Here is a 14,952-nt window from a genome sequence, read left to right on the forward strand (position 1 = left end):
CTGTTCTTTTAGCTTGGAAAATTGTTCATGACACTCAACTTGTAAGAAAGCTGACAGAGGGAAACCAGGGACTTACAGACCAATTAGCCTAACATCTATTGTTTGGAAATTATTAGAATAGGTAATTAAAGGCAAGGTGACTGAACACTTCGATAACTTTTGTTTGATCAGAGAGAACCAACATGAATTTGTAAAAGGTAGGTCGCACCTGATGAAGCTGACTGAATTCTTGAAGAGCTGACTAAAGTACTGGGCAGGGGAATGACTATGAAGGTTATTTGTATGAACTTCCAGAAGAGAGGTTCATCGAGTTGAAGGCAAATTATTGATATAATTAGAAAATTGGCTGAGCAACAGGTGACAGTGAGTGGAGATAATAGGCAGGTACGCTAATAGGGAGGATGAAACTAGTGGTATCCCACAATGCTCTGTGTTGGTACCTCAACTATTCACCATTGTTGTAGGGTGGCCGAGTTGTACTATTAATGATAGAGTTGATCTTCTTGGGTGGAAACATGTACTCAGCAGCAACTACATGTGTGCTTTCAACTCTAACTCTATCTATACACTGATTGCTGAGGTAGCCCCTGCTACTCTCCTGTTGGTTACTACAGATCATGTGATCTTGCCTAACAAGTATTATTCTTAAAGGTACATTATACACTAAATTAAACCATTATTACTACATCTATATTTATTAGTAATTTAGATGGTGGAATAGAATTTCAATGTAGGCACTTTGGATCTAAAAAAGGATCAAACAGGGTACTTTCTAAATGACAAAAAACTAGAAATAGAGGAGGTGTCCAAAGAGACTTGGGGGTTCAGGTACATAAATCTGTAAAATGTCACAAACAGGAACAGGAAATATTCAAAAAGGCAAATGGAGTGGGGTCTTTATATCTAGAGAACTTGAATACAAGGGAGTAGAAGTCATGCTTCAGCTTTACAAAATTCTGGTTAGACCACACCTAGAGTACTGTTAGGGAGGTGGTGATGTAGTGGTAATATCACTGGACTTGTAACCCAGAGGACCAGACTGGGGACATTGGTTCAAATCCCACCATTGCAGCTGGTGAAATTTCAGTTCAATTAAAAATGAATATAAAGCTAATGTGAACATGACAATTATAACTGATTGTTGCAAAAACCCATCTGATTCACTAATGTCCTTTAGGGAAGAAAATCTGTCATCCTTACTCCATCTGGCCTACATGTGACTCCAGACCCACAGCAATGTGGTTGACTCTTAACTGCCCTTTGAAATGGCCTGGCAAGCCACTCAGTTCAAGGGATAGGCAACAAATGCTGGCTTGGCCAGTGATACCCATATTCTGTTAAAGAATAAAGGAATTAAAGGGTTCTGGGCCTTGGAGAGAATGCAGTGTAGATTTTCCAGAATGATGCATGGACTCCAAAGGTTAAATTACAAAAACAGATAACACAATCTAGGGTTGTATTCCCTGGGATTTAGAAGTTTAAGGGGTGATTTGATTGAAATTCTTGATTTATGGAGGGTACCAGATAGGATAGGTAGAGAGAAATGATTTCCTCTGAATGGGAAACCTAGGGGGTATAGTCTGAAAATTAGGGCCAGAGATTTCAGAAGTGAAATTATGAAACACTCCCATACCCAAAGGATGGTAGAAATTTGGAACTCTCTTCTGCAAATGGCAATTGATGCTTGATCAATTGTCAATTTTAAATTTGTGATTGATACATGTTTGTTTCCATAAGGTATTAAACGATATGGGGCAAAGGTAGATATATTGAGTTAGGTTGGAATCAGCTATCATCTCATAGAATGGTCAAAAAGGCTGGAGGGATTAACTGATGTATTCCTGTTCCTATGTACCTATGTTCCTTCATAATTAGTTCTGCGTAAAATACCAAATTCTGTATATTATTGGCACAAAATGCCGTACCGGTAATAGTTTCCAAAAATATTGTCACAGTTGAAAATCCACTCCATAATCAAGATACTGTTTTACATTTGAAAGGATTTGAATAATCCAGTTTTCAAAATGTGGTACTTTATAAATGGTTTCACTTAACCTTACTTGATGATATATTTCTCAGCAACTCTAGGTCAACAGTCCATTTAGCTTACTTGGACATGAAGTGCAACAATTTGTAAAACCTCTTGCAGTATTTTGTTTTAAGTTATAACCATTCTTGTTGCAGAAACTTAGCTCATGAATATATAAAAATTGAATGAGATGTACAGCGGGACTTTCTGCACCCGCCTGCCACCGCAATCTTCCAGTCCCGCCGCAAGTCAATGGACTTCTGGCTGGAGCGTCGCCTCACCCGCGACAGAGCTGGAAAATCCCGGCCGTAGTCTTAAATTGAAGGCAACCTTTTCAACATTCAAGTATTTTATCCATTTATTAGAGATGCAAATTAGTCAGTGATGTTGATGCTCATTAAGGCAATAATCATTATTCTAAGGTAGGACATATTTTTCTAATCTTTATTCATAAGGAGACATTTCCAGTTTTTCATGAATGGTGGGAAGCCTTGTTCACTGGTGGCTCATATTGGGAAACTGTGGGTGCACAGTCCTTAATTTTCTGTCCATCCATTTTGATAGGCAGCAAATCACGGGCAGCACCTGCCCAATCTTCAAATCTGCACAATCACTAGGCCCAGCTCCTGACAGCGGTGTGAACTCAGGAAATCAACCCTCTAGTGTTGGCACTGGGCAAACCAATGACAGACCAATTAAGGATTAAGTGCAAATAAAGCTTCCACCATACTGTCTAATAATATGCCTTAACACCAACCTCAGAAAAGCATCTGTACTCTACCAATGTGACATTCCTAATTCTTCTACAACCATCTCTAAATCTTCTTAAATATCGACAGCTAACTTCCAAACATGTCACACCATATTTATGCATTGAATTGAGGTCACCAAAGCTCAAATCATTTACAGCAAGTAGGGAAGCTACTGCAATAAATTTGCACTGGATTTTTGCTAAAGGCTTGGACAAGTACTCAGTTTGAGCATGTCTCAACCTAGTTCTTACTTAATTTAGTCCATAGCACAAAAATACTAACAACTAATTAATAATTCACACTAAGTGTCACTCTCGCTAAGAGAGGCCACAAGAATGTGAAACCAATACTGGCTGTGCAGAGGCAGTTTATTCTGCACCAAAGCTTGAAGCTGACATTGCATGGAAAGTGGCATTTTTCACCATGAACAGCAGAATATTTCAAAGATTGGAGAACTTAACCAAAAAAAAATTTTGGGTAGACTGACATTGGCATAACTTAAGAGAATTATGTGCAACATCCAAAGTTGTTTGCAGGCAACTTTTCCAAACAACTCACCAAAGACAGTCCTTGCAGGGACAGACTCCCTGTTTAACCAGAATGACACTTGTGAGAGAATAACTGTCATGATGCATGGTAAGTATGTTTGAATTACAAAGTAACCAATTTTTCTCTTCAAATGAAAGTGAGCAGTCATGACCACGTATTCACCTGGAAATATAAAACGCAGAATTAGAACAAGATAGCATATCAACTATCACTCCTCTGCAACTCAGAAGTATCAAGTGTAGGCTATTCCTTCACATAACTGTCAATATAGTAGGCAGAAAATGTGCAATTTAAATAAAATATATTCAAAATAGTAACATAGTTGTGACTGATAACAATGTAAATTTTCAGTCTTATTTCCATAAATAATATGTCAATCCAAGGGATCACAAGTGTAAGAAATATAAATGTGACACTGGTGCTGTAGAAGCTGTTTTCTTGGCCTATCAACTTTACAGTGTTTACTCTATATTTAGTCCATTACATACCCAAGTTAGGAATGCATAATGTTATCACCGGATGAAAAAAATATTAAAAGTTCCATTCCGTAGCATTGATATTTTTCTTCTGAAAACAGCATAAATATTCCCTGCCACAAACATACACAAAAAGTGTTGCACAAAGGAATTAAATATTTTCCAACAAAAATAAAATAAACACTGAATATAGGAAAGATTTCTGAAATGCTGAACTAAAAGTTATGTTGGGCATAATATATCCCAAATGGTACATCTTAGTGTCAGATCTGGCTCAGTGGTTGGGCTCTCAATTCTGAACCAGAAGGTCGTGAGTTGACTGTCTGTTCTGGATATTTGAGTACAAAATCGTGGCTGACACTTGGCACAGTTTGCTGCCATCTTCCAGATGAGATTATAACCAAGGGCCTAGTTGGCCTCTCAGTTGAATGCTAAAATTCCCATGGCACTAGTTTTAAGAGGTGCAAGGGAGTTCTTGCCATGTTCTGACTAATATTTATCCCTCAATCAACACCATTAAATAGATTGTCTGGCAATGTTGTCTGTGGAGCCTTGCTGAGAGAAAATTGGACAGTGTGATTCCTACTTTCAAAAGTACTTAGTTGGTTGTAAAGCACTTTGGGATGTCCTGATGTCATAACAGACACTATATAAAAGCTAGTTTTTCTTTTCTTTCAAATCTCTTCCTCTAAAAATGTCATAAAACATTTCTGAAAACTGTTTTTTGCTAATTGAAAAGGACATTAAGGCCTGCATTTTCACACAGATGGAAAGGCTCTCTATCTGTGTGAAAATGCTGGCAGAGGCCTGAATCCGAAAACCCCGTCCCTGAACTTGGCCATCAACGTTTTCACAGGGAGGTGGTTGGGGCAGGTTCTAATTAGTTCACAGAGGCAGCTGCTCATATAAATCAGCATCTGACTCCACTCATGTGTGATTTTGGTGTCTGAAGGTGTCTGAAACCTGAAATGTACAGATTAGACCAGTTAGGAGCAGGTCTGAACCTTATGGGTTCACTTGGATAGCCATGGTAAGGTACCCCTTTGGATGTAGTCCCAGGATGTAGTCCCAGGACACCTTTTGGAAAGGTAAAGTTCCTTTTGGGAGAGGTAGGACATCCTTTGGGTAGGTTAGGTGCCCTTTGGGATTGTTAAATTTAGACATGATTGCATGTAAAAAGTACATAAACTCATCAGAATGTCCAAGATATCAAAGAACTGTCAAAACTGTCAAAGAACTGTCATAACACATTGAGACTGTCAAAGCTCATTGGAACTCTTGAGCTGCCAAGGGATTTAATTCTGCCAGGCTTTGAATTTTAAAAAAAGTGTGGAATTTAAAAAAAAAGCGCTTGACATTTCATTCTGCTAACATTTCACTCTGTTTGTTGACATAAGCCTGAGGATTATCATTGTCGGATTTGTGTTGCATGACTGATTTTACAACCTAATATTATCACAGTGGGATGCCTATTAAATGATCAGTTCGATTGATGGTTCCAAGCGATTATAGATTATAAATGTTGGTTCTCATAAGAGATTAGTTAAAGGAATTTCTATGTATTGAATGAGTTTTTTATGGAGAGTTTTTTTAAAATTGTGACATGATCAACAGACACAACATTTTATGTCAGCATGGCTCCTGAGTTTTGCCCATTGTGGATACTAGGTGAGCTGGCATGAAGAGGGTAAGGATGGCATGGGTTGGCATGAGTTGGCACTAAGTTGGCATAGAAGTTATAAAAGACTATGGGGATGAGTGGGTGGGCACGGGTTGGCATAGAAGGTATGTGGAGTCATGGGGGTGTGTATAGGTGCATAGGGTAGCATGAGTTGGCATGGATGGGGCATGGGGATTGTTTGGGCAGAGAAGGAGTGGAGAGGAGTGAGGGCTGTTTTTTGTTTTCATTTGCTAATAAATTCAACAAAGTGCCTTAGCACAGAGGCAGGCTTCCAAATTCTAATCCAGCCTGCCCCAGGAATGAAAATTTGACCTTTTGGGCCTCTTTTCCCCTGGTCGGGTTGGCGGAGCTGGGCAATATCCTGTCTCTGCGCTCCTGACCCAAAAATCCGGACCTAGGAGATAATGCAACGACAAAATGGGATCACTAATTTCTATCAGAAAGGCACAAGTAGACTTTTGAAATTGAAAAATTATGCAGTGTAGCTGGATTAGATTAAAATGTTAGATTTTGCTTTGCCTTTACACTGTTCTGGCATTTTTATGCTAACCTAATAATTAGAGTATTGTCAACCAAAGAAAGCAGTATGTAAGCGAGTCCTAACATTAAGATGTACTCACATAATGTGTGTGTCTAAAAATGTCACATTTTTCAGAGATGATTGATTTCAAGCTGTTAAATAGTGTGATGATTTTAAGCAATAACAGAGTTCACATTTAACACATCTGTCATTTTGTCTTCTCTTTATCTCAATCAGTCACCCAGCTCAGACTACCCTCAAGTGTTTAGATCTGTAGCCAACGTGATCATTGCCAAATGCAACATTTTGGATTTTTAAAAATTGAGTTTATATGTATAAAACACAGGGTATGCTGGAGAATAAAATGCTTTGAGTTTTGTGTTGGACTGTTGAGTAAGGTGGAAGTTGGAGCTCCTTTATTGCCAAAGACGCTATTGCCCAAGCACCATTTTGAGCCAAGGCTTGTCAAAGCTGATGCTGCTGAGTAAGTAACATATTGTTTGACTTTGGTCCCATTTCACTTGAAATTGAACAAGTGGAGTTGGCTGATGCTGCTTGTAATTCGGGGATTGTTTCACTATTCATTTTAATAAAATCTGGAAATTACCATCACTCCTGTTGGTTGGTGGAATTTTGACTTTTGGATCTTGTTAAAATCCATGTCCTCAAACATAAAGTGTTTAACAAATGCTCATAAATGCTTTGTACACATGTAAAATTTATGCCCAACCACATAACAGATTGTTCTAATCATCTTCTAATTCAAGGTGTGGCTCATGCCACAAGGAGACTATAAACAGAGGAAGCGTGGAAAGTATACAATAACTTGGGTTGGGATGAATTATTTTAAATTGTTACCAGAGGTTGTGAGATCCATAAACAAAATGTATCAGACATTGAATACACTAGATTGTGAATGCCAAATCATAGAGAGGGTTCTGCATTTACCCAAGCAAGGTCATAAACCATGCATGTTATATTAGAGGTCACAGTATATTGTTATTGTAAGGGTTTTGTTACTGAACGAGCATATGTTGTTACAGAACCTGTTTTATAAAAGGAACCATCAAGGTCTATTCTCTGAATGGCTATCATTTTCAAAAGAGCACAATGAGTGAAGATGCTATTCATTTTTCTCTCTGCCAATGCCTATATAGAAACAGTAAAAACAAACTGACACCAAATAAAACAAAGGCTATTTTCATTATACATATATATACCTGTACTGGATTTAATGATTACTTTTCCCACGCTTTGTCCCATTAAGTCATACTGATTCAATCGAGAACCATCTTCAGCAACAACAACTGACTGGGATGCTCCGTGTGTCCATGTGTACACGACCTCTGATGTTGTGTATGCATCTGTTTGGAAACAGAAGGTGAAATGGGTTAATTGTTGAGTATATCGTAGCATTGTGAACATAGTTGCAAAATGTGCACAATGGACAATTGCAGTAACACACTTCACTACTCATTCACACCATCTGTCACAATTCAATAGGTTCTTATTTCCCCATACCACTCTTTACCAGACAGCTAAGGAGCAGCAAACACTAGTGACAGATTTCTCAAATGGATGAAGGCAAAGAATATACTGATAGAACAACAGTAGCAGTAGTGCATATTATGTCAATTTCCACTGACGCTAAAGTCATGGTATAAATCTGGAATTAGGAACCAAGTTGACTCTGGAGCAAAGCACAATGACACTCCTTAGGAAAGAGAACTATACACAATTTTCACTCAGTTAGTTCCAGTACTGAATCTGGTTTCAGACACATGTTAGCATGAAGCAAAACTGATTCACATTGACATGACTGTTGTTGCGTAAATGTACTGTAAGATAAGGTGAGTGCATCACTCTATGCCATCCAGAAGTTAATTACACAGCAGCAAAATCAAAAGCCTAACAATAGTTTTCTTTCCCATGCTTCAAGTTGAAAGATGATAATTGACATGTTTGTAAAAGTGTTCAGGTAAAAAACACTAATGAAGAAAGTGACCTTTTGAAGTAAAAATGGTTCATTACTGAAACCATACATTTCTATTTTCGGTGATCAGTGCCCCAGTCTCACTGCACTAAAAATGCAGCACGAGTTTGGAAATGGTAGATTGAGAAACCAACCTATTAATGGTTATCATGCAGTGTGCTTCCTGATTTTAAAATTAATTAACTGCTCATTATTGGTTTAGTTCAATAACTCCTCCAAACCAGAACTCTGATAAAGTCATCAACCCTTAACCTTGAAGTTTGACAGTTGCTGTCAAATACTACAGTGCTTTGAAGCATTCCACTCATTGCAATATTAGCCAAGACTTTTCTCTTGTTAGCCGGGCTCAGCGAGAGCGGGCAGGAATGGCCGGGAAGCTGGCTCTCATCCACGATCAGGGCTGGACCACGATTTCACACTGACAGGCCAATTAAGGCATGATCAGTGTGAAACATGAGCTGCGGCACCCAGCGCTGCCTGTGTGTGGAGGGGGGGGGGAGGAGGACAAGCGCAAACTTTGCGCATGCATGCGGGTGCGCACTGGAAAAGTTCCCTGAGACACAGAGCTGCCTCAGGAAGATGAACAGTTTTGAAAATAAAAAATAAGGAATTTTAAGGTGTTAAAAAACATGTCTCCACATGTGACTCTGAGCAGAGGCGTGTTCTTAATGAAATGTTAAAATTTGTATTTTATTTTTAATTGCTGTTGGAAACCTCATCCCACCCACTGTTATGCTGTGGACATTCTTTCAGGCATAGGTCTTCCTTTCCATGCCTTATAAATTTTGTAATGGGAAAACAATTTTGGAACAAACTAATGTTAAACGTTACTGCAATTTTAATTGTTACTTGTTTATTTAGTAAGTTTGTAAATTTGTTACAGAAACTACTTACTGAGTTCAGTATAGATATCTAATTTTTACAGTCTTATATTTTGATGAATATATTAAGTTTAACTACAAATTTGTGGATGAGTTTAAAATTCATTTTGTCAGCAATTCAAAATGGACAGTACCAAATTAACAGCCCTTTTTACATTCTGCCTGATTTTCCTTTTCCCGAGATTGCATTTTGAAATAGTAGAAATATATTTGTATAGTTTTATATGATTCCCTGATTAAACTGATTTTTTTCAAAAAATCACTGTTCTGAGCTGTCTTTTTCTCCATGACTGCTATTTCTTTCGAGTGTCAGCTATGTCTCAGTTGGTAGCATTCTCACTGCTGAGTCATAAGGTTTCAAGTTCAAGTTCCACACCAGGCTTGAGCACAAAAATCAAGGCCAGCACTCCAGTTTAGCATGAGGGACAGTTGCACTGTTCGATGTTTTTTCTTTCAGATGAGCTGTTAATCTGAGGCCCTATCTGCCCGCTTGGTAGATATGAAAGATCCCATGGCACTATTTTGAAGAAGAATGGGGTAGTTACCTCTATGTTCTAGCCAAAATCTATCCCTCAGTCAACATCACTAAAGCAGACCATCTGGTCATTATCACATAGCTGCTTGTGGATGTTTGCTGTGTGCAAACTAAGTGTTCTGTTTCCTATATTACAACTGTGGCAGCACTGCCAAAAAAATATTGGGCATAAAGTGCTTTGGGACATCCAGTGATGGTGAAAAGGTCTATATAAATGCAAGTCTTTCTTTTATTTACATTTCATATGCAAAAATGAGCCCAGGACATGCTGCTTGTTTTTTGTTTCTTGCTTCACTGTTGCAATTTTCGGTTTGTTTTCCCCTTCCCACATTCCTGAAATCAAGGGCACTTTTCAGGGGTACCATGGAGATGCCAATTATCTTCCATATGATTTCTGTATGGTTAAGGATCTAGAACCCAGCAGAGAGTGTTAAGAGGTTATTTAATCACAAGAACAATCACAACCAAGCCTGATTTTTTTTTCCCTCACTTGACATCAGTTTGTGCAGTATGAGTCGATTGACTCATTAGCAGTGGAGGCAGTAATCTCCTTTCTCTAAACACAGGACACTGAGGCTGATTGTAGAACACTATCTCATAATATCAATAAACTCAACATGGACCAGGGATCAAACCTAAATTGCTGTTTTTTAAGTTTAAAATTAAATTCATGGGCAGAATTTTTCGCTGAGTGGGTGGGCGTGTGCCCAAACTGCCCAAGCGTAAAATGACGCGCAATAACATCGGGAGATCATCCCGACATCACCATGTACTTGCGCAATATTTCGGTCAGCAGGCGCGGGCGGGATTTGGCAGCACGCTCGCCAAAAATTAAAAGGTCTAATAAGGCCATTAAAGATTTAATTAAATGTTTTTTTCAGATGTTATTGAATGGGCGTGGTATTCTTATTAGAATCATCAAACACAGGATTCTCATTAGAAACATCAAACTTTATTTATAAGCTACAGCAGCAGTTACATCCTTCCATCAAGCTCCACAACTAGAAGAAGCTTAGAGCTGATTCATGTTCACCATCACATACATTCCGTAAAGCTACAATTACTACATTCTTCCCCCTTTATATTTTTTTGTACAGTTTGTGTTTACAAGAGCATCTACTTTCATGACATTACAAATATATACACAGGTCATGGAATTGTAAGTTCAGTCTCTCAGGTAGTTTCCTGATCCAGGTGGAACAATGTAACTCCATGGCTTTTGAATCTCTTACAGGGTCCACATTATCTGGAACCACAGCAGCACCAGTTCCTCTTCAAGCACAGGCAGTTCAGTGTTACCTACTCTGACAGAGACATCTGGTATGCCTATCCTTGGTTGAACAATTTCAACAGGGACCACGGGTTCTAAAATGGTTACAGATGGAACATCAGTTTTTGGGGGTATCTCTCTTCTTAAATGATCCATGTATTTGCAAGTGATCTGGCCCTCCGCTTCTATGTGGTGCAACAAGGGTCCAGTCACAGAAACTATTACACCAGGTAACCAATTTGATCCACCACCAAGGTTTTGTACGTACACTGCTTCACCAACAGTAAATTCTCACTCACAACTATGTAAATCATGAGTCGCTTTTTGATTCCCTTGACATTTCTCCACCTTCCCCTGCAAATAGGGAAATACCAGGCTTAATCTCATTCAAAAGCGTTGCTTCATAAGCAACCCTGAAGGTGTTGAACCTGTAGTAGTGTGGGGGTTGTTTTATGGTGAAACAGGAAACTGAAAATGTGAAAGTTTTGTCTCCAATGATCCCCCTGATAATTTTCTCAGCCCAGCTTTAAAGTCTGTACTGCTCTCTCAGCTAATCCATTAGACAACGGATGACATAGTGCCGTCTTTATGTGTTTGATACCATTTGCGCTCACAAATCTTTGAAATCCAGCTACTAAATGAAGTGCCATTGTCTGAAACGATTACTTCTGGAAATCCATGTATAGAAAAGCCTTGGCGTAGCTTTTCTATAGTCGCATCTGACATTGGCCAGGATTTTCCCCTCGGCAATTTGGGGGCGGGGTCCGTTTGCCGAGGGGAAAATGACGTGGGATGATGTCGGGAGGAATCCCCGACGTCATCCCAGGCCATTTAAATCTTAAGGAAGGCGGGCGGACAGCGAAATCAGCTGTCCGCCTGCCGACCTGTCAATGGCCAATTAAGGCCATTGACAGGCTCATTAAGATAGTTAAATGCCCTGCCCTGCCAATCTTAAGGCTGGTGGGCAGGCCAGGAGCCCCAGCAGCCTGTAGATTATTAATGAAACTTCAGCCACTGGCTGGATGAAGTTTCATTACTGTTTTATAAAAATTTAATAAATTTTATGAGTTTGTTATCAACATGTCCCATCTTGTGTGACATTGTCACATGAGGGGGACATGTTAATAATGTTAAAATGTCTCTATTTTTTGACTTTACTTACCTTTCACTAAACTCCCTGAGACAGGACTTTGCCTCAGGGAGCAGTGCGCTCTTTCGTGCGCATGTGTGAAAGAGCGCACTTTGAGAGTTGGGGATTCCCTCCCCACCCCCGGAATAGGAAGCGCATAGTGCTTCCTGTCAGGCAGGCTGCTGGGCAGGCCTTAATTGGCCCGCCCACTGAAAATGGCGGCGGGCCCCATTTCAGCGGTCTGGTTCGGCCGCCTGCCCACCGCCGAGCCGGTCGGGCCTGCCCGCCAGCCAAGGGCTAAATTCTGCCCGTTGGTGACCTAACCTCGTAAACGTCCAGCCATTGGAATATGCATCAAATATTAATAGGAACATAGTGCCTAGAAAAGGACCAGTGTAATCTATGTGCAGTCTTATCCAGGTGTAGTGGGGTCATAACAGGTAACTTCTGTAGTTGTTGGCTTTGTATACAGTGTTTAATCACCTTCTCTATCACTGTCCATGCCCGGCCACCAAATGTAACTTTGCACAATAACCTTCATTTGTGAGATTCCCAGATGTGTGCAATGCAACTCTGCTAAAAGCAGTTCCCTTCCTTGTGAAGGAACAACTACTCACACACCCCATGACAGGATACCATCTTGACTGCTCAATTCATTTTTTCGAGCAAAGAATGGCTTCAATTCATCAGGGACTTGTTCCTGGGGCCATCCTTTCAACACTTGGACTCTCACTCTAGGCAGGTCTGGATCACGATTTGTCCAGTTTCTTACCTGTCTTGCGCAGACTGGCGAGGAATCCAAGAAATTTGTCGCTAATACTATCTCTTGGGGAATTGGGGCACGTTCATTGCTCTCCTGCAAAGGAAGGCGACTTAGGGCATCAACATTCACTATATGTACCCCTGGCCTGTGCACTAAAGTGTATTCAAATGTGTATAAAATTAGAGACCTTCTATGAATTGGTGCAGAAGCTATGGGAGCTTCATTCAACAAACCCAAGGGCAGTTAGTGGTCAGACGCTGTCATAAAGTGTTGGCGATGTCCGTGCTGATGGAACATTTAAACTCTGAAAATAATTGATAATTCTTCTTTCTTGATTTACAAATGCCCTTTTTTGTCCGTGGAAAGAGTCCTGGTAGCTTATCAGCCTTTCTGAACTGTCATCCAACTTGTGCAATAGTACTGCTTCCATGCCACAGGGGGACGCGTCGCAAGTTAGTACCAGTTCCTTTGTTGGGTGGTGATGTACTGACAAGTTTGCAGAGTTGTTTAATTTTCTTCTTGGGGTGACTTCCAAACCCAACGCTGGTTTTTCTTCGATAATGATTATAGAGGGGCCAGGACCATTGGATAAGTTGGGTAGGAATTGACCATAATAATTAACCATACCTAAGAATGACTTGAGTTCAGAGACATTTTTAGGCGAAGGTGCCTCCTTAATAGCTTTAACATTTTCTTCTACCAGGTGTACCCCTTGGGAATCCACTCAGTGGCCTAAATAAACAACCTTGCTTGCCTGAAAAGTACATTTTTCTTTTTTCAAGCGCACCCCTGCTCCTAAAAATCGTTTCAAGGCTTCCTCCATATTAACCAAGTGTTCAGCTTCTGTGAACCTTGTTAATAGGACGATGTCCAGGTAGACCACAACTTGAGGTAGTCCCCTGGAAAAATCGCACAGACCAAAAAAAAAGCCAAAGGGCAGGCATGTGTATTGACGTAACCCTTTGTGGGTGCTTCTGGTCACAAACTCTCTGTAGGTATCATCCAGTTCCAGCTGCTGATATGTGTGACTCATATCGAGCTTTGTATACGTTGTTCCTCCTGCTAATTGAGCATAGAGATCCTCAATCTTGGGGATAAGGTACTTGTTCAGCTTGGAACATTGTTGACTACTAGCTTATAATCCCCACAGATCCAGATGGTCTGTTCCAGTTTTAAGACAGGGACTATAGGTGTTGCCCACTCTGAGAATTGAACCGGTTGTATGACCCTCAACATCTCTAAACGGTTCAACTTGGCATCAAATTTTTCCCTCAGAGTATGTGGGACCGGCCTTGCTTTAAAGAAATGAGAAGTTGCTTCCCAGTCAACTTCGATCTTAGTCTGTAGGCCTTTGATTCACCTCAGTTTGTTTGGAAAAACCTTGTCATATTTATTTAGTAGCTCTGGCAGTCCTCTTACTCTAGCTGGAAAATTTCAGTCCAATTTAGTTTAACTTCTTTAAACAATCCCAACCTAGAAGGCTTGGTCCTTTGCCTTCTACTACCATCACTGGGAATTGTGCTATTTGGTGCCTATAATAAACAGGTACGGTGGTAATACCCTTCACTTGGATAGTTTCACCAACATAAGTTTTCAATTTGGCTGAAGTCTGCTCCAAGTTCAATTGTTGAGTACCCTTGTTTAAATGTTTGAAGATGTGCTCTCCCACTATCTCCCTTGAGTGTTTTAAAATCCAAACAATGGAGTTTGTGTTTCCAGCATGAAGTTCCTCTATGGCAAATTTACTTACATCAATAATTTTCTGTTTTTAAATGGGTACAAATTGAAAACGTTACTGTGGTAATTGTAGCTTTAAGGAATGTAATGACTGTAACTTTAAGAGTTATTGTATTGTATTGTATCACGTGAACAGTGTGAACAAATCAGCTGTAAGCGCGGGGAACCTAAGAGTGGGAGTTCTTCTTCTGGTTGCAGAGCTTGATGGAAGCATGAAACTGCTGCTGAAGCCTGGAATTAAAGTTCACCATTTCTAATGATACACCTGTCTGGAAAACCATGTCCATAACAAATTGAAGCACCAGTGTTCGCTTCCATCATTAAAGGGTTTCAATGTACTTGCTCAGTAGCAGTGAATGGCTCTGCCTTCCCTACTTTTACATTAAATAGAGGGTAAATATCAGAATTGGCAGTTTCTGGTTCTTTCAGACTATCTTCAAATGCAACAACATCAGGTACCTCTTCAGACACAGGCAGTTCAATGTTATCTACTCTGACAGAGACATCTGGTATGTCTATCCTTGATTGAACAATTTCAACAGTGACCACAGGTTCTACAATGGTTACAGGTAGAACATGATTTAGTTGGGGAATCTCCCTTCTTCTCAAACGATCCATGTGTTTGCAGGTGATCTGG

The 14,952-nt window shown here is 39.9% G+C and overlaps 1 protein-coding gene across 1 annotated transcript in view; it reads right to left on the bottom strand.

The window, feature by feature from the left end:
* Positions 1 to 14,952, bottom strand: part of LOC121281548 (gamma-aminobutyric acid receptor subunit alpha-1-like) — a 54,026-nt gene that overhangs the window by 18,724 nt on the left and 20,350 nt on the right. Inside the window, exons 7-8 of the mRNA XM_041194507.1 lie at positions 7,228 to 7,371; positions 3,340 to 3,492 (exon numbers count right to left, since the gene is read on the bottom strand). Of these exons, the coding sequence (XP_041050441.1) occupies positions 3,340 to 3,492; positions 7,228 to 7,371 (297 nt within the window). The remainder of the gene's footprint in view (positions 1 to 3,339; positions 3,493 to 7,227; positions 7,372 to 14,952) is intronic.

Source organism: Carcharodon carcharias, chromosome 8 (genome assembly GCF_017639515.1).
Source record: "Carcharodon carcharias isolate sCarCar2 chromosome 8, sCarCar2.pri, whole genome shotgun sequence".
Taxonomy (NCBI): domain Eukaryota; kingdom Metazoa; phylum Chordata; class Chondrichthyes; order Lamniformes; family Lamnidae; genus Carcharodon; species Carcharodon carcharias.